The sequence below is a fragment of the Ixodes scapularis genome, unplaced genomic scaffold (assembly GCF_016920785.2).
Source record: "Ixodes scapularis isolate PalLabHiFi unplaced genomic scaffold, ASM1692078v2 PGA_scaffold11__112_contigs__length_91849675, whole genome shotgun sequence".
Lineage (NCBI taxonomy): Eukaryota > Metazoa > Arthropoda > Arachnida > Ixodida > Ixodidae > Ixodes > Ixodes scapularis.
Window position 1 is genome coordinate 49,521,304 of NW_024609837.1, and position 20,962 is coordinate 49,542,265.

The 20,962-nt window shown below is 46.9% G+C and overlaps 1 protein-coding gene across 1 annotated transcript; it reads right to left on the reverse strand.

Moving 5' to 3' along the window:
- Positions 1-1,645: 1,645 nt before the first annotated feature.
- Positions 1,646-19,438, reverse strand: LOC121835059. The gene is made up of 3 exons (XM_042288989.1): positions 19,238-19,438; positions 3,895-4,077; positions 1,646-1,945 (listed from the first exon to the last, which is right to left on the reverse strand). The coding sequence occupies exons 1-3, from the start codon at positions 19,436-19,438 to the stop codon at positions 1,646-1,648; spliced, it is 684 nt and encodes a 227-aa protein (XP_042144923.1).
- Between the last annotated feature and the right edge of the window lie 1,524 nt (positions 19,439-20,962).

Below are 20,962 nucleotides of genomic sequence, written 5' to 3' on the forward strand. Positions count from 1 at the left end.
CTCGATCCGAAGGGGGCCTCACGCACTCATGGCCCTCACACCACCTCATGCCCTCACCGCCCTCACGGCCCTCACGGCCCTCACGCCTCTCATGCCACTCACTGCCCTCACGCACTCATGGCCCTCACACCCCTCCCGCACTCACCGCCCTCACACCACTCACGCACTCATGGCCCTCACGCCACTCACCGCCCTCACGCCCCTCACGCACTGATGGCCCTCATAACCCTCACCGCCCTCATGGCCCTCACGGCCCTCATGGCCCTCACGGCCCTCACGGCCCTCACGGCCCTCACCGCCCTCACGGCCCTGACGGCCCTCACAGCCCTCACGGCCCTCACCGCCCTCATGGCCCTCACTCACCCTCACACTCATGAATTTTCCTGGTTCAGGAACTCACTCACCCTCACCTCACCTGTGAAGATGAGGGTGAGTGAGGGCCCTCATGAGTGAGGTTTGCCGAGGTATGCCCGCTACTTCACAAACGATGATGGTGATAGCTAGAGAAGTGCCCCCTGTAGCTCGCCCACGCCGCCAATAAAATCCCTTGTCGTCAGTCAAGTACCTCAGAAAGCGCGTCATCGCTACTTCCTTCTTCTTTCTTTGAGTATATGCGGCTGACCCAATTGGACACAGAAGGTACACCGTGGCGGCCCGCTTTTAGTACGTATTGTGGAGACTCAGAAACAAATACCGACTCTCACGGCGCTCAATCTCCGTGATAGTCGGTATTCGCCTCGCACGCACGCCCGTCACACGGTTATAAATCGCCGTTATCTTCATTTCATTCTCCATAGCATGCATGTCTTGCCTTGTATTTTAGCCTTCAACTTTTGGCTGCGGTGTGACTCAAGTTATATCCAAGCATAGACCTTTTCTGTGACACTCGTGTCGACGGAAACAACTCACACATCCGGTAGAGGCGAAAAAAAATAAGCGAGGTATTACTACCTGGAACAATTAACAAAATAGAAAATAAACAAAAAAAATTGTCAGTTTCTATAAAAACGTGAACATATTCCAGTTGTGAGGTTAGGGAAAAAATAATGTTTTCCCCCACACCGTGAGTTCCACGATTCAAGTGGACAACGACCGCACGGAATATACATATATATTTTCCGAGTAGAAAACATACTTGACGATAGCGTCGCCTCCTATCTTGAAGAGGAGCAGACGGCACTACCGTCGAAGCATGGGGTGCGAAAGAGCACTTCAGGGGCCTCCTGTCAACTGGGCTGTGAGAAGCGTTATGAACATCCGCAGGTAATCTCTGCTGTCGGAAATCAGACGTGGCGCAGGCGTCCACAGTCTACTGAGTAGGCATCTCTCGCCTTGGGTTGTAAGGGCTGAAAAAAACTTTCAGCCTTTCCACTCTGGTGAAGAAGGAAAACCAGCGAAGCTGTACTATGGTGGGAATGAAGTAATGGCCGGCCGCAAGTCTGCAGGCTAGAGTGGAAAGGATGGAGAGGTCGCCGCTATCCATGAGTGACGGCAGCAACCTGACAACCTGTATCAGTTGTCCGGTTGCCGCCGTCAGTCAAAGATGGCGGTAGCTGCCCAGCGTTTTGTGTGATCATTTGTTTGCTGAAGGGCACGATACTGGAAAAACTAGCCCTTAACAGCTCCGCCGTAAAATGTCTAGCCCTCACCTGTTGTTGCCCTTGAGAACTGCGTACACAGAGTAGTACATGTCCATCGGTGTGCAGACGTGTTCGACGGGCATGTCCCGGCAAGCGGGGTGTCGTTCCGTGACCGTCCCGATGACGCACATGTTACGACAGTCCTCGGCGTTCCTAAAGAACGCCAGTCCCGGCAGAACGCAGTTGGAGTTTGGGAAACCCCACCGTCTGCAGTCTCCGTTCCGGAGGAACCACCACTGGCGCTTGATGTCCTCCGCGTCGCACCGCTTGAATTCGGCCGGCGCGTAGCACTTGTGCATTGGATTCTGAAAGGAGAAAATAGTTTGGATTGATGAATGCGCGGGGCCACGTTGTTTCTTTTCCATCGCATCGCAAAACGTTGGCCCAAGGTTAGTTGAGGGGATAAAATTAAGAGGGAACTTTCCCGTCTTACAAGAACCAAAGACCAATTACCCTGAATTGTCTATCCTCAGACGTCACTCTTAGAGCGCAGCTTTTAAAGCCCGTTCACACTCTTGCGACCTCTTAAAACTGGGTTCCTTAAAGCCTCTTGCAAAGAGAACACACTGGCGCCATCCATTCGTTAGCAGTATGAATTTGGCGGTCCGCATATTTTCTATTTCTCTAGCGCATTATTCTTCCTTTCTTGGCTCGAAAAACGTTTATCAACGTCATAATGAGCCTTTCTCATAGGTATTACGCACATTTGACCTCAGAGATAGCGCAAAACCTTCGCTCTTGTAAAATGCAGTTTCAGGGTCACTGCATAGATGGCGCCAGCGTACCAGTGTGTTATCTCCTCCTAAGAAATCTTAAAAGGTTCTAACAAGTCCCGTCTCTCTCGGTCGTACTCGGTTGCAAGAGTGTGAACGGGCCTTGAGACTCCCGTTTCGGCGTTTACCGGTGTCGCCGTCGCCGTCGTCGTAACGCCCTGCTAAGTTTAGCGGGAAATTTAATTGGCGTTGAGGTCGCGTGACGGCAATTTTCCCTCTAAATCTATTAAAAAAATGAATTTGTTTATGGGTGATATGACACAAATTCATGTTACGTCAATTCCCCCGCTAAAATTAGCGGTGAAACTGAGTATTGGTTGAAGGTACCTGACGTCATTTTTCCGGCTAAATTTAGCGGGGAAACCTTGGGAAGAGGGGAAGATATGGTGGAGGAAAGGAGAAGGAAAGAAGGAGAGGAGGAGGGGAGAGTACGGAGGAGGAAAGGAAGGAGCATACGCTCCCCTCCGTCACCTCCCCTCCTCCTCCTCAACAGCTGAGCTCTAATTCCGCATGCTAGAGATGTCTAAGCGTCTTTCATTATTTAGCTGACTCTCAAAACTAGCAGTGAAGTCTGACTTGTTCCCTTCCCCATCAGCGAAGGCAAGATGGGCGAGAAACACGCATTTCAGTCGTACTAACGAAGATATTGCAGGTGGGAGTATCTCACGGAAAAGCTTCATATTCTGAATAAGAGTTCGCAAATACTCGTACCACCGGAATACAAAGCATATATTTTTCATCCCATCAGCTGCCATTCTGGTGGCCTCTCTGCTAAGCGCATACCTCCTGGAGCAAAAATGTCGCATCAAAAATTTAGTTTTCTCGGGAATAACAAATATGATTGATCATAAACATACGAGGACGCCAACTGAAACCCAATTATAGTTCTTAATATTTCGCAGCGTTTGGTCTGCTCAAAACAACGGTCCTTGTCGACTTTCATTACCGGGTGGCTCGGGCTAGTATATTTGCAGCACCACTCATTTCTAACTTTCATAGGCTAGCGGGCTGTTTACAAACAAGCCACCGTTGGCCCACAACAAGTTTGGGCACTGCGGGTACGAGGAAACCAGTGTCACGTGATGTAAAAGTCTGTAGAAGCCATGTCGACAGCAGCACCACCGAATTGGCGGGATGTCAGGGGCACTGTTGGTCTATATGCCTGCCCCGCATTTTTCTACAGGGGCCAATCAGTTCGTCGAACGACAATGTAATGAGAGATCATTTCGTCGAAGTGCGGCGTTTCATCGAAAACTTGTCACTTTCGCTTCGACGCACCTGGCGTGTCGTAGAAAGCGTCCAGTATTGTACACGTTCCTTCAACACAGGAACGAAAGCTTGTTCCTTCTCAATTTTAGAACGAGTTTCCGTTCAAGGTCCCTTTTGTCCGAAAGGAACCCGTTCCTCTTACTTTTCTAAAAAGTTAAACGCGTCGTTACATGAACGCTTCGTTTGCGTATTAACACGATCCCAATACGTACCACGTCCCGGCACGCCAGCTTGCACTTCTGGAGGGACTTGAAGCGATTTATTCCAGTCAAACAGGCCGGTGGCAAATCTTCGTGCCTCGAACGACACAAGTGCGCGGACTTGTCGTAGAAGAAGTCTTTCTTCCTTGCCTTCCTGCACAAGGTAAACTGAAGACTGCTCCTGCACCGTATGTCCTGTGGAACAGATAAAACAGAGAAAAGGCAAGCTTCGTTTGTACAATGAGTAAGTTCCGGTCCTGAGCTCCCCTTTGGAACAATTGACACGTGTCACGCGGAAAACATATGCTACACATTGTCGTCGAAGTGAAGCTGCAACGTGTTTTAAGCTCCTCGTGGTTCGGGAGAAAAATAACCGTGTTTTCTCACTCCGCAAAAATACACTATACTTTGTTTCATACTTATCGTGCAACGCTGTCAAAGCTACTGGCGCGAGCGCGTGGCTTCATCTATGGTTTTGTTTGCGCAAGAACGCGTGCATATGACCAACGAGATCAAGTCCCACGCTCACGCCAGTAGCTTTGACGGCAATGCACGCTAAGTATGAAACAGAGTATACACATCACCGAGCATCAAGTCTGTCTTCAAGTATAGAGATTTTATGTTACCTGTCGTTCTCACTCCCGTGGGTTCTGTATCAGGCATGCGAGACGCCAAACAAATAAAAAATGGCAGCCTGGAATATGTGAGAAAATATTGGTGTGGCAAAGCAAGATTCTGCGGCAATCACGCATTTTTCGTAAATCCCTTTCAGCGGTGGGGAGAAGTCAAAACGATGTTTTACCGCACACCAGAAGTGACGACATTCAAGATGGCTGAGCCCTTGTGGAAGAGGTGTAGAGCGTAGCGGTGGGGACCAGATGATAATGTTTTAGAGCTTAGCGGTATTTATTTTGACATTACACGCCATATTCGGAAAACGTAAGGATACATTGACCGCTAATGGATCATTCTGGAAAGTATTCCGCGCCCTCAGGCGGCGCGCCTGATGCATTAGGGAAACAGTGAGGGTCGCTGCTCCGTCGTCTGTTGCTACTGCCTACCGCCTGCGAGAACCGCGTTGCCTATGTTCGCATCTGGTCCCTGTGTATGGCATTATTTGATGCGTCGCATCAATTCTCTCGTAAGCTTCTCATCCTTCGCATACAGATGCCATGGCAGGTGACGACCTTTCAGGGTGCTGTGGTCGAACCCTGGCACGCAGCACGTGTTGCGTGCCACTACCCTTCTATGGATGGGACATTGTTCTAAATGGGCCATCATTTTTTTAATGCAAAAACATAAACCGTTTTATGGAGCGATGTCGGCGTTGTCTGACCACCAAAAACGGCACCTAAATTCCCATTGGCTGAGACGCGTCATGTAGCTCCATAGCAACGGCGTCATTGTTGCTAAGGATCCAGACGAACTGCTGGCAGCACAGCGGGAAGTGGGGACGCGGGTATACTCTGGCCTGATGTCAGCACGCGCCGCTCAATCGTATGCTCAAGGACGACGCCGTCCTTCAGATCGTCCTAGAGGTCGTCCTAGACGTCGTCCTCTAGGCGTCGTTCAGGACGTCATCCTAGACGTCGCCCTAGACGCCATTCTTGACGTCGTCCTCGACGTCGCGTAGACGTCGTTCTTGAGCTCGTCCGAGAGGTCGTCTTCGGCGTCGTCCTAGATGCCGTTCTTGTTGTCGTCCTAGACGCCGTACTTGGCGTTGATCTCTAGGACATCGTCCTATACGTCGTCCTAAATGTCATCCAAGAGGTCGACCTAGATGTCGTTTTTGACGTTGTCCTCGACGTCCTCCTAGACGCCGTCCTTGACGTTGTCCTCGATAAATGCACGGCAACGCAGATACTTCGGCACGGAAGGCGTGAAGTTTTAATACGTGTAGAAACATCACTTGAAAACATTTCACCCGCGGGACTAGAATGCTTTCGCATTCCTACACGTTAGCAGTCCTTTTGAATGGACCATCGCGAAGGGGCCGCGCGCCAAAAGAGCGAAAATTACTCAAGCGTAAAATGTGTCTTCTCATTCTGCTTTGGCATCATTTGAGGTAGTGAATACATTTTAGTTTCCTTCACAAAAAAAAATATCGAAACAGTACGCAGCTTGTCCCAAAAATATTTGAAGGTTATTAGCTCACCTGGCTGCATGAATCGATTAAGAATGGTGCTGCAGTTGGGGTGATAGCGTGCGCCACCTAGCATACAAAAGCTTGACTACGCTAGATTTGGCTTGGCTAAAGGGCGCGACACCGTCATAGTCACCATCGTGCACCGGAGCGCTCAATGGTAGAGGTGGCGTTTCCAGAAAAATTCATATAGCAGTGAGCAAAAAAAAAATAGAAAAAAAGTTGTCTGTTACCGAGTATAAAACCCCTGTTATCAATAAAAAATTATGAAACTAGCTTCTAACATTTTAGTTAGATACAGGTAATTTTAGAAAGAATTATATCTGGCCCCATCGCTAGCGCTATGTTTGGGCCAGCGAGGTAGGAGGGCCTAGAGCGAGAAGCTGGTGTCCCGTTCACATAGAAAAAGTGCCCCGCCCCCCTCCCCTGGCTGTCGCCATCTTGTACAATACTAAACAGTAGACTCGTGACCGTACCAAATTTCGAAGATTTTACGCACAACTGAGCCAAGATTAGTATTGCGATCGCTGTAAACATGTTCACCTATTTTACAGCGAAGCTGATTGTGGTTAGTGCTCCGTGGATTTTTGTCTGCCTGACCAAAAACTCTACGCTCGCACCGCGCCCATGCGCCGCACGTGCCAGCGTCTGCAGCAATAGCTGTTCTAAAGCAGAAGCCTAAAAGAAAGAGCATCTTGCACTCACGTTGATCGACGCTTTATTTTGGCTATTTACTGCGTATTTTTAATACGGGGAAGGCGTGCGCGCGCGGTGTTTTCGTGTGCGTGACCAAAAACTCTTTAAAACTCTACGCTCTCACCGCCCTCTCTTTTTTGGCGTTTCAAACTCTTGCGCGCCTAATTTCCTCTCCGTCCGCTCTCCCGGGGTGGCGGTCCCGTCGCGCTTGTCTAGTTTCCTCCGAGTCCTCGGTGCTGCGCTAGCCGTTCACGCGAATGCATATAAAAAACCATAAGGACAAGTTGCCGCTTTCCAATTTCAATTTCACTCTTCTTTCGTCGTAATGGTGAGGCCGCGTATAGTTCGGACTCCCGAAGAGCAACGCGCCTACGAAGAGCAACGGCGGGAACGGCAACGAGAATGAAATGTCAGCAGCAGCGGCGGGCGGCACGTTTGTGAGCGTATCTTTAGTCACGATGACCACCGATCAAAACAATAAATGTGTTCGTAACTTTGTTCAAAATTTTGTGCCACGTCTGTGTCGTATGCTCAACAGCTTCGCTGGTCATCTACCTTTGCTGAGTGGAATGGCTCCCGATGTTTTTCTCTCAGTACCGTTAGCCCAAGAAATCAGTGTCTAGCTCCGATGCAAAACCCAAATTACAGCACCGCAGCTGATGGCATCTAGTGTAGCCATTTCGAAGCTGCCCGATTTTTCGTCGTAAAAACTCACATATTGGACTTAAACGAAACAGCCCTTGTCTCGTCTATATTATTATTAAAGATCAATAAGCAATCATCTTTGCGCGGTACTTCGTTAAAATCTAGACGTGAAACTATAAGGTGACATGTGTAATGGTTAAATATGAACAACATGGCGGCGGCCGGGTGGGGGTCACTTTCAGCTGCCAGTTTATCGCTCTAAGGCCCTCTACCTCTTTAGTTTTGGCAGAGACTGATTTTTCGGAGAAAAATCAGTCTCTGCCAAAACTAAAGAGGTAGAGGGCCAAAACTAAAGAAAAATGCCACACATATTTCTCCCAAGCACCATGTATTTCTAAGTTACATGGCCCACGCAAACACACGTGAGACTGAAGCAGCAAAACGCAAATACCGTATTTACTCGAGTAATACCTGCACTGTTTATAATGAACACCTAAGCGTTCGTTTTTCGCGGAGCACGCGGATTGCCAATCACTGCAATCGACAGCATAATTCCAGTTGTTTACAGGACAGAGATAACGTCTTCGTGCAAAGATACCACTCGTGAAGATTCCATTTGCGTGGTGAATAATGTTCTCGATCTGGTTATTCGCTATTTTATTTATGCGCAAAGCAATGATCGGCTGTATATGTTTTCTGAAGAAGAGTAGACGCAAGGACCTTGTTCAATAGTAGTACAGTTATTACTGGAGTAAATATGGTAGCATGTTGTATTTTTAACAGGGTGTATGTAATATATATCGGTTCTCAAGTAGCTGTCCTTTTTATTGGTGACAGTCGGCCTTAAAAGCATATAAATGAGTCGTGTAGATTTTTGCAACCAGTTGCCTCTCAAGATAACAACGACATTACTGTTTGGCACCATTGCACCGACGTTTTTACTATCCACTCGCGTACTCCACTGATGAGCGCGTCATTTTAGAGAGTCTCGTTTTTCCAGTTTTTGTTGACCCCAATGTGAAACGTCCCGGTGTCGTATTTTAATACCTTATTAAAACTTTACACTTATCTTCTTTCCGAAATTCGGGTATTCGTAACCGAATTCCAAAAGAACATGGAGAAGACTCCGCTTCGCGCGGACTACAGTAGGTGTGCTTTGAGAAATCCTTGGCTCAGACAGTTAGCGTTAGCTCACAAGAATAGAACACCGACCCACAAGCGGGCGTCATTGACGAGAAAACTACTTGACAACGATCATGAATTAAAAATCGGTTGGAAACATTGCGCTAATATTCCCTGTGACCGTGTTGAACATAAAACAAACAAACCACACACAGAAAATTGTGGTTAGATTTCGTTCCATTCGAACATTAGGTCATCTTGTTACCTCAAACATACAGGGCGGTATAAAGTATTTCCCTGAATAATAATATCCGGCCTAAAATAACTATGACGAATCAAAATATGTACGTTGTGGCGTTACGTAGGCCTACTCCTGTAGATATATATTTTCGATACAGGTGACGCTGCGACCGCCTGTTTCAACATGGCGTCAGTGAAAGATAAAGCGGCGTTTGTTTCGTGTCATAAGGTATTTATCTGGTTTTCCAATTGTATGGCACAAATATTACTGTGAGAAAGATACATGTGTTCTTTATAGAAATGCCACCAAAATTCAATAACGCTCTACAGCATAGCTGTCTATAGCTCTACCATAGCCTCCTCTATAGTGACAAAGCCTGGCAGATTACCACGAGACGCGGCCGTCGAAAGTGGAAAGGTAGAGCGGCAGGCAACGGATGAGAGGATGGATGGATGGATAGATGAATGCGGCTGAGCCCTTTGGATCGGGCGGAAGCTTATGCCACCTAGCCATTTTGTTTTACCATTTAAGCTTAAAATATTTAAATGTGAAATCTATATTCACTCCGCACTGCAAAGAAAGTTGGGATATAAAACCACCTTGCCACCAGTTAATAAGAAAATACCTAGTTTTCCCTCGCTTTCTGCCACCATTCACATAATTTTTGCTTGGTAATCTCTACAGTCTTGAAATCCACTCTCCCTTCGCTGTCTCTAAAACCGAATGACTTTATTAAATCCATGTTGTCTTCGGTAGGCATAGGGTGAAGCCCTTTACAGTAGAGTATCAAGTGCTCAGCCGTCTCGTCCTCCTCTCCACAAGCAGTGCACACTGTATCCATTTCCTGGTACCTCGCTCTGTATGTTCTGGTTTGCAGAACACCCTTCCTTGCCTCAAACAGCAATGAGCTTCCCCTAGAACTGACATAAATGCTTTCTTTGGCAATAACTGTTTTGTTTAATCTATAGCTTTCCAGAGCCGTCTTTGTCTGCATTCCGTATAGCCACCGATCTCTTTCTGTGACCTTAACTTTCTTCTTAACTGAGACCTGCTCTTCCGTATCTCCACTGTAGCCTAAAAACTTTCCTCTTAATTTCCTAGTGCGCTGTCTCCACTTCGTGTCTATACTCCTCATGTATAAATAGCTGAAAACCTTTCGTGCCCATTGGTCCCCATCTATTTGCCTCAACCGATCCTCAAATTCTATCTTGCTCACCGTTTCCCTGCTCTCAAAAGACGCCCATCCCATGTCTCATTGTACTCCCGTGTTTGGCGTTTTGCAATGTGCCCCCAAAGCCAGCCTACCTACTCCGCGCTGTTTTATTTCTAGTCTTGCATGCACTTCGGATTTCCTGCATAGCACTGCATTTCCGAAAGTCAAGCCAGGGACCATGACCCCTTTCCAAATCTCTCTCACCCCCTCATACCTGTTGTAATTCCGAAGTGTTCTATTTTTCATTACAGCTGCATTTCTGTTGCCCTTAACTACTATATACTTTTCATGCTCACTGAGATATTCTGCACCGTCACATATCCATACTCCTAGATACTTGTATTTACTAGCTCTCTCAACTTGTTAAAAATCATGACTGCTGATTTTTCACTACTGAATTCTAAACGTAATTCCTCTCCTTCCTTACCACAGATGCTCATTAATTCCTGCAACTCTGTCCTGCTGTTGGCCATTAGTACGATATCATCCGCATACATCAATCCCGGTAAGGATTGCTGAATTTTTCGGCCTAGCTTACAGTACGAAAGGTCGAATCCAAGCCCACTCTTCTCTAGTCTATCCTTCAATCCTCTCAGATACAGCATAAACAGCAAAGGCGATAACGGTCACCCCTTCCTAAGGCCACGTCTTATTTCTATTTTCCCCGTCGCCTTTCCTTCCCATGTTATAATCACCTTATTATCTTTGTAAATGTTCCTTAATAGGGCTGTATAGTTCTTCATCTAGGTTTAAGCTCTCCACTATGTCCTACAGGTTCCTTTGGTTCATATTGTCATAGGCACCCTTGATATCCAGAAATGCCAGCCAGAGCTCTGTTTTGTTTTTGCGCTATTTCTATACACTGTGTTAGAGAAAATATATTGTCCTCCAACCTTCTTTGTTTCCGAAACCCGTTCTGTAACTCGCCAGTATGCTCTCGCAATCTACCCACTCCTCCATCTGTTCTTTATCATTTGCAATACCAACCTGTAAATAACTGGTGTCACGGTTATGGGATGATAATTTCTAATATCAGACTTATCTCCCTTTCGCTTATATATCATACTCATCCTACTAAGCCTCCATTCATCTAGAATATTTCCTTTTGCTATCATAGTTCTCACTACTTTCCTTAGTTTTGCCTTAGATTTAGGACAAAAATTCATCACCAGATAGATTGGGATCCCATCTGTGCCTGTCGATGTGCCACTAGGGACTCTTCGTTCCGCCTTTTCCCATTCTCTTTGTCCAAAATCCGCGATGTCACAAGCTGGACTGCTGGAGGAGAGGCATGTAATGGACGCCCCGCTGCGGCGAGACTCCGAAACACACTTTTCCCGAGCGATGGAATGTCCACTCGTGCTCCTCGCGTTCCTCGCGGTACCGTTTCTTTTCTCGTCGGGTTTGAAAACTATGTTTTGGATCCTCGCCGCTGCTAAAGCTGTGCGTTGAATCCTAGATTCATCGAAAAATGCTCTCTACTACCAGATCCTCGCCCTCCAAATCTGCGACCGGGCACTCTATGACTCCGTCGTTATACTGCCTGGCTTTGTGATATAGAGGAGGCCACTGATCTCTATGACAATTGCTGGATCGCGCTTCCCCGCTTGTTCGCTGCAGCGCAAGTGAAGCCACCGGACTTCACTCGCTTGGGATACGATTTGCCGTTTTTGCTAGCCTTTGCTGCGGTTTTCCAGCGTGCTGTAGCCACGTTTTCTACTCGTTCGTCGTCATTCGCCGAAGACGTTTTTTGAAGACTCTGTGTATTGTTGAGACTTGCCGCTGTGAACACGTGGAAAATTTTACGAAAGTGCAGTGTCGCAGGAAAAAGGCACAACGCGTCGAAGGAAGGGCTGGCGGCGTGTTCAAAGCTTCCTTAGCACGCCCAAGTGCCGTGTCTCTGTGCCTTCGCACGCTTGGATACTGACCAAGAACCGACGCCGTGTGTATGTGTTTAGCGAGTGCAATGTGCGTGAAGCTGTTCGTGCCTCTGGATCAGCGTCTTTTCCCCTCGCGGTTTAGGAACGAGCTTAATCCAGCGTCCACTAGCGACGGAAGATGGGGGGAAGGTACGTCTTTTTTTCGTCCTTAGACGATTTACACAATACCGTGCACAACAGCTCCTCATCACTGATCAGTGCTGGCTTATTATCAACCTACTTAATTGCACTTGACGTTTGAGCGCGGCTCGCCTAATTGTAATTGGTCAACAGATTGCACACGACCATATCGGCCGCGCTTCAAAGATTTTCATTCTCGCCGTCTTGTACTTTTGCTTTCGAAAACCCCCCTGGCTCCACAACGTTGCCCTATTCGTGCTCCCACGGAATCTATTAGAGTAGATTTGGGACATAGCCATATGGTTACTATAGTACATAAGATCACGTACAGATCTCCCCCTTTTATTGATAGCAACTCGCCGGAACAGCTAGACGATCCAGAACTCCGTGGCCGATATATACAAATGGTATAAAGGCATCATCTACGCGCGCCACACGTTCAGAACTTTGGCGCGGCGTCAATTCTTGACCGGTATCCAAGCGTGCGAAGGCACAAAGATGCATCACTCGGCGTGCCGAGGAAGCTTTGATCACGCCGCGACACCGGCGACACGTTTTCGACGAGCTCTACCTTTTGATACGGCTTCACGCACATTGCACTCGCTAAACACATTCACACGGCGTCGGTTCTTGGTCGGTATCCAAGCGCGCGAAGGCACAGAGACACGGCACTTCGGCGTGCCGAGGAAGCTTTGAACACGCCGCCAGCCCTTCCTTTCGACGCGTTGTGCCTTTTTCCTGCGACACTGCACTTTCGTGAAATTTTCCACTTGTTCACAACGGCAAGTCTCAACAACACACAGAGTCTCAAAAAACTTCCTCGGCGAATGACGACGAACGAGTAGAAAACGTGTCTACAGCACGCTGGGAAACCGCAGCAAAAGGCTAGCAAAACGGGAAATCGTATCCCAGCGGGGTTGCGTCCGGTGGCTTCACTTGCGGGAGCGGCAAGCGCGATCCAGCAATTGTCATTGAGATCAGTGGAGGAGGCTATGGCTCCACGCTCGCACCGCGCCCACGAGCCGCACCTCACCCACTCGTCGCACGTGCCGGCGTCTGAAGCAGTAACTGTTCTAAAGCAAACGCCTAAAACAAATAGCATATTGCACGCGCGTTCGTCGACGCTTTATTTTGGTTTACTTCGAATTTTTTATACGGGGAAGGCGTGCGCGCGGCGCGTGGAACACCATTCTCTGCATTCCCCTTGAACTTTGGGTAATTTAGCAATTTTCGTGTACGTGACTAAAAACCCTACCCTCGCACCACCCTCTCTTTGTCGTCGTTCCAAGCGCTTGCGTAACTAGTTTCCTTTCCTTCCGCTCTCCCGGGGTCGCGGTCCCGTCGTGCGTGTCTACTTTCCGCCAGAAGGTGGTTCCGTCGCGCGTGTCTAGTTTTGCTCCGGGTCCTCGGGCTGCGATAGTCGTTCACGCGAATGTATATAAAAAGCCAGAAGGACAAGTTGCCGTTCTCCATTTTCAATTTCTCTTCTCTTCTCTCGTCTTAATAGGGAGGCGGCGTATAGTCCGGGCTCCCGAAGAGCAACGCGCCAACGAAGAGCAACGGCGGGAACGGCAACGAGAATGTCAGCAGCGGCGCCTGTGGGCGGCACATGGGTGTGCATACCTTTCGTCACGATGACCACCGATGAAGACAGGAAATTTGTTCGTACCTTTGTTTAAAATTCTCTGTCACGTCTGGGTCGTGTGCTAAACAGCTTCGCTGGTCACCCACCTTCACAAAGTGGAATGGCTCACAACTTTTTTATCTAATATATTTTATTATGCTATGGGTTGGTTCTCGGAAGAACGACTAAGGGACTCTCCTATCCTCGCAGTGTGTTAGAGAATATATCATTAATCCTGCTCTCTTCATGTCACCGATATCTCGAAACCTTCCATACGTACCGCACTTTGCTGCTTGTACCGCATGGCGGTCCTCGTTCAATGTAATTTATAAATGTTACTGTTGTGATACCGTAAAAGTTATCTCGATTTCTTATTTATTGATGCCATGTCTAAACGTACAATATCAACGTAATCCCAACCAAAAAAAGAAAGAAACCTCAATTAGTCATTTTTTGGTAACGCCACGACTACTGTACTTCTCAATTCCGTTTTTTTTTTTTAGGTAATTTCTTACTCCAGAAGTATTTTGTGCTTCCTGCGTAAAATAAACTAAGTGAACATATAAAGGTGCAGCTTTTTATGGCCCCACCTCCAAACTTCGTCCTTTTTTTTTTTTTTTTTAATTTGCTTAAGCTGGCACCTCCAGTGAGTTTCTATGAAAGGCCTAAGAAGCTTTTAATATTGATACATTTGTTTTACGCTATGTATAGAAAATATTCGCGAGGTCCCCGAGCGTACCGAAGAGTTCTTGTCTGGAGAATCTCCCTCGACGCTCGTACTGGCTTCTGGAGTCGGTACCGTAGACTTCGAAGTCGTTAATACGCTTGATACGTGAATGTTTCGTGGCGCATTCAGGATATAAAAAGCGGAACTGGAAGGATATTGAGGCCTCATGCCCGACCGCTGGTCAGGATTCCCTTTGACATTCACTTGGCCGCCGCTAGCGGCGATGGTGACTGCATCCTCAGAGTCCTGGAGGGGAGTTAAAGAACAGATTCATATAGTTAAAACAGGAAATCACGTCTTGTTTTTCTCGTGTTTCTTCATTTCCCTCGACTCCAGTTTTCAATATATGTAACTTAAAGTAGCCCACCTGTTTATTAATATTATCATAAAGAACAGTCAAGCTTCAGCCATGCTTCAGCAGCATCTCGTCGTACGACTGCCTCAATATGGTATGACAATAGAATCAAAATAAAGTGCCAGGCTAGTTGGTCACAGATAATAAAATGCACGCTGCGGAAAAGAACGCTGAACACATTCTCTTTTTTCATAAGTTGCTAAAGAGCGAACGCTACGGCGCTTCGAACCAATCGGAGCGATTGAGGCCAAGCACGTGACAACTCCTGCCAAGGATTCATGGGCTAGAGCGTAACTCAAGTAGTTCGATAAGAGGGGAAGAAAGAACTTCATTCCAATCAGGACCCTCTTTTGTGTGCCCCAGACGTCGCCTTTGTTCAAAGAGAAGAAAAGCCTGTCACTCAGGTTTGTGCAAAGGCTTCTTTTATTTCTTTCCCGCCCGTGGCTTTGACAGCACTACGCGCAGTTTGTAAGATTAGGTACAGTCACGTGTCTCCCTCCAACAGGCTGATTGGCTCACTGGGACTATAGTCTCCGCCGATTGCAAAGTTACGGTGGGACAGAGAAGCAGGAGAAGCCAGGACGAGCTAGAAATGTGTCCTCAGGTGTATGTTTATATTCAAAATTTGAATTTTATGGAGCGCATTTGCGACGAAGAACCGAAGAAATTCGCCTTGCTTTGCGTTCGCTTTGCGCGCGGCGCAACAGCAACTCTTCCCATCACAGCTCAGGGCGTACGCCGCTGGGCGAAGTTTGTCGCTTTCCTTCGCTCTGTGGAGTCCAGTTTTTAAAATATCCGGAACTGATCTGCGCTGATCTGGCACCAGATCACGTGGCAGCTTGGTCTGCCACTGCCATTGGGTGGGGAAAACCAAATAAGAGTTTCGTTAGTATTGGCCATCAAAGAATAGACCTATAAGAATAAGTTAGCGGAAAAATTTTCTCGCTAAACATAGCGGGAAAATTTTCCCGCTAAATTTAACGGCACCATTTCCCCCCTAACTATAGCGGGTTAAGTTTCCTCGATAAATTTAGTGGGGAACTTGACGTCGCGTGACCTCAACACCAATTCAGTTTCTACGCTAAATTTAGTAGGGAAAATGACGCCACGACTTTGTGTCACTTTACACATGACCAAATTCAGCCGCGGGAGAAGAGGAGGAGGAAAAAGGAGGAGGGGAGGAGAGGAGGGGGAGAGGACGACGAGGAGTAGAGGAGGAGGGGCATACCCTCCCCTCGTCCTCCACAAGAGCTGCGCTCTAGTTTCACATTATAGAGTTTTGTAAACGCCTTTCATTTTTTTATACATTTTGATCTACGAATACCAATCAACCGAAATTTCGACATTACTTGACATATGACATTTTTGGGTTTATCGACAGAGAATGACGTAAATCGATTACGCCTAAACTAGAGTGGCGATGCAGACTACTTGCTGGATTAGTGGATAGATTAAACACAGCGGACAGATAGACGAAGACGGCGAAAAAAACACACGACGAGCGCTGAATACAGTGCACATCCCGTGTCCTTATATCCGTGTTCGAATATTTGTCCGCCGTATTTTACTTACTTAGGCTTAACAAGAATACAAAAGTACAGTTGGAGAACAATATCAGTGCTGGTTCCAATCCTTGAAATTCGGCATCTCACAATTGACAGAAAAGGAATATTTAGCATATTTACAAAAAACAGCTACACCTAATGATACTACATGGCGGCCGCCACACAAACGTTGTCCATACATTTCTTTTTTTATATTTCATACTTTTATATAGAGTAGAATAAAAAGAGTTACTTAACTCCGCGCCACATCAGCTGCTAATGTTGTGGTTTTGCTGCTCGGCCCATAAAATCTACAGCATTAATTTCGTACCACCAAAATCGTTCTTCTAGGCAAGAACCAAATTAGCAGGATCCTGAGACAGTAGGGTCTTACTCCCCGCATGGTCGACATTTTGGTTAAATAAATGAGCAGTCTCTCCTTGACCTTTCCACTCTTTGTGGGCAAACCGAAATTCCCGGTGAAAGGTTGCATTATAAATGCACTTCTAGAACACCGAGATTTCGTTATTCGCACACCGGCGAAACAAGAACGATCATCTTCGCACGGTCTCCACATGCGGCGTCGGTGCTTGGCGACATAAAATGTTGGTGGCATGAAAAACTAAAACCTTTTCTTTTTCTGCATCACGGTCTCAAGTGTTAAACGACATGATTAATTATCACCAGCTGGCCCACGCTCTAGCAGTCTTTTCATTAAAAAATATGTATTAATCTTTATGTATACAAAGACAACATTGACATTGTGGAAGATCAGTGGAGATAAGCAGGATTGATAAGTTGCTCGCATCTGTATTTCCAAAAACCTGCATATTGGCTAGAAACGCTCTCAGTACGATGATACGCTCCATATTGATCTTGACAAAACTGGTTCAGACCTACCCTTTCAAAGCTTCTAAGATTTACTTGGACTGAATTGGCGATTGCCATCACACCGGAGAACAATCAGGCAATCACCTTGTGGTGTTTTGCCGTCTGTAAGTTAGTATATATTTATATCAGGCTAGCAGGCAGGGAAGGCGATGGCACTACATGCAGAAAATCTAATGACAATTAACAAGAAGTTTGCATTGCGACGTGTCCGGATGGACAACGTGACGTGCGATCTAGACCCAATAATAAGCTACGCTTTAGAGTAACGAAACTTCAGCTATCTTTGTGCTTAAATTCATGGTGACCAGTTTTTTACTTTATCTTAAATAGCAGGAAACGATTTTCGTCCTGTAGAAAAGTTAAAGCAGTTCGCGACCAAGTAAAATTATATCACTTCACCTTCCTAACACCGCGTATAAGGCTGAATGAGTCTCGTTTTTTTTAAATTGCGGCTAAGTACAGTTGTGTCTGCGCTGCACTAAGCGCCAACATGGCGGCGCCCACTAGCGAATCGGGGAACGGAGTGCGAATTCTCTAAGCGTAGCTCACTTGTGGCTCTAGCGCATTTCGCCGATATTTATGCATATTCAGGGATAGAACCTCGAAAGTAAAAAAAATATATAGCCCATTACACTGTTTACGAACAAGTCAGCGTTTGCCTACTTTAGGTGTGGGCACCCCACCTGCGCAAAGACCATATTCCCATAAATCGTGCGCGCATGCGCAGAGCCGAGAGTAAAGCGAGTATTTGCATGCCGCCATAGCTGAGTATGCGTTGGCTGAGCGCGTGCTGACTGTTCTTTTCCAACGTGGATTGCACAGCATCCAGATTGTCAGTCTAAGCAGCCAATAAATGTCAGCTTGTTGTAAGCATACGATTGGATCTGCTCACTCAAATATACCGCCTAGTAAATGACACCTATAAAGCCTACAGATGACTTGCATATGACGTCCTTTGCGGCCAGGTCAGTATTCTATGTTCCGCAAGCGTTCGCTCCCTCTTGTTTTGTTTCACACCTAAATCGTTGTACGAAACGAAAGAGATTAAGTAGAAATAGCCGTCAGTACCCACCAATGGCAATACTTCCCAACTATGTATAGGTGATGAGCTTCTTCTTACTATAGTCTCTTTTAATAGCGTCGTTTTCTGGTAGACCTGAAAATACTGCACAGCAAGAAGTTAGAAGGCACCACCAGCTGGCACGTCTAGAAAACTTCAAGGTTTATTTCCCCTTGTATCAATGTGGCTATGCATCGCTTACACAGGCAGCTGCACTCTAAAAAACGTCTGTGGCTCTACTTTCACGCACAACACTCGGAGAGCCAATCAGCGCAACTTACAGGGGCAGCTCAGCGAATGACACGGCCGAAACATGTGTTTAGACCAAAAAACTCAGTCTGAGTTGTGACATTAAGCAATGCGAGCGTGACGTTTTGCATTGCTTAATGTCACAACTCAGACTGCGTTTTTTGGTTTAATCACATGTTTCGGCAGTGTCATTCGCTGAGCTGCCTCCGTAAGTTGCGGGATTGGCTTTCCGAGATTTGTGCGTGAAAGTAAACGTACAGACTTTTTTTAGAGTGTGGCACGGGGCGTCATAGCTCCGTACCAATGGTAATTTCTAGTTGTTCCTCCCCCCAAAAAAATTTGGTGATGGGAATTATCAGTTCCAGAAGGTACGCGCGCAAGAGCAAAGTCCTTCACACTGGCCGATGACGGGACGTCGGTACGAGCTATGCCTAACAAATGCATATATCGTGGGGTTGAGTGCAGCGTCATAATGCAGCTAGGGTTTTCAGAGCTGTGAGTAGAGATGCCATCTTTATTATATTAGTTGCTAACCTCAAACATACACGCCTTGCACTGACGTTCTCAACATTGGTCATTGTGATGACCTTACTTGCCAGCGCGTACCTTTAGCAGCTTAGACTTCAACCCATCGAATTCCTTTTTGGACGTCAAGAACAAGCAGAAATGACGACCATCATAATAGAATGCCGTCAGGTGAAGGTTATTTTTAGGACCTACTCTGGCATTTCCCCCCTTAACAAAGCAGCTCATGATCTGGAAGCAGAAAACTGATTAGAACTTACCCGTTTGTTGCGGCCGCCGTTTCCCATCGCCAATATTAGATAGACAGCGAGTACAATGCAACCGAACATAAGGCTGAGGGTGATCATCTGGACTTTCTTTTTGCGCTGCGGATCCATCTGCTTGTATCCCGAGTGAATGAGCTTCTCAGAGCTCCAAGGAAGTCGGGAGAAAAAGCGACCCAAATCTGGAAGGGGAGGCATGTTGGGCCACATCGCGAAAGCAAGGAAGCTACAAAGGAAGGGCACAATGTCTTCTAACCGTCACGAGAGAAATGACCGAGCCTGCGAGCATTCGCGTGCAACCTCAGTTAATAATGATGATAATGAAAGGACATTTGGTCTCACAGATTTATAGTAATATAAATCTTTAAAGGAACAATATTACCCGTCCCCCTCCCCTCCAATTTAATATTAATATTTTGCATTGCGATTTAATATGGCGTCAGAACACTATACCCAATCATGATTTTGCTACAGAGTTCAGTATATGTTTAAATTGGTAAAAGAAAAATGGAACTCAGCTGCTCGAGACCAAAACCGAAACATAAAAACGGAAGTTCATGGCCGTGACATGTGTACGATGTGTACTGAGGAGGAGGGAGACATGTAATGGAGGCGAAAGTAGCCGGAAGTGAAGTGGCGACACACGATCGCGTCTTCTTTTCTCCGCTTTTCAGTCGTGTCAAGCAGACGCCGGCGACGACGAACTTGCGTGGAACATTTGTCGTGCGATTGTTTCGCACTTACAGACGTTTTCAGGCAGCTGTGCTTGGGCGCCGCCCTAACCAACCTTCAGTTTTTTACGTTTTTTTCCCTCTCATTTTGTTTGCTTCACTTCATCATTGCCAAAGCAGGACGGGTTATTGGCACTTTAGGTTTTACTGTGTCCATTTCCCCAGCATATACCTTTGTCGAGCCTCATCAACGCCCGCTTCAGTGCATCTCGTTAAGACTAAAGTCACTGGATCATGAGAAAGCAGCCCCATTGCTTTCCCCACCGGCTACCCGGACACAAACAGACACTAACATGCAGACGACCAAAACCTCGCAAGGCGATTGGCTAATCTGTCTACGTTGCCATTGAAATCACCATCTCGGTCCATTCAAATCTTCGAAGCTTCCAGAGAGTCGTTCTAAACAAGTCGCGCCAAAATCACCATGGAGCATCATCGTATACGTTAACGCTACGTGAGCGCCCCAAAGAGCAGTCATGTGGCGCTTCCTAGCGCGTGACTTAGTTATAATACAGCACGCGATTAGCGCTTGAGTAGCGCCTTGTTAGAGCTTGTACGGCGGGTATTGCTGCGGGTTAGCGCGTTCACTGAGTTTCCGGTTCCTGTGGTTGGGTGTGCATCAACAGTACCATGGCGGACATGTGGGGCGCTAAATTAAAGACGCGACAAATGCTCTTACATATTCAATTATTGCATATGTGTGTGGACGACTAAACGCCTAGAAGAGCCTTTAGGACGCGCGATATCTTTCGCCACCGAAATACCGACGGGTATCCGGCGAACCTTGTTCCCAGGTTGAGAGACTGAGACGCAAAGCTCTTTCGAAGGTGATTATTTTTAACTGGGAGTCTTTGAAACCAGGGTCACGTGTAGCAAATAGAAATCGATGAAATCGTACCCAATTAATTAGTAGCCCAGAGCCCGTGGCTCTGGATCGTCTGCCCGACCTTTTGCTTGGAGAGCGGCTCTTTTCTTCTGCTTATTTCAATGT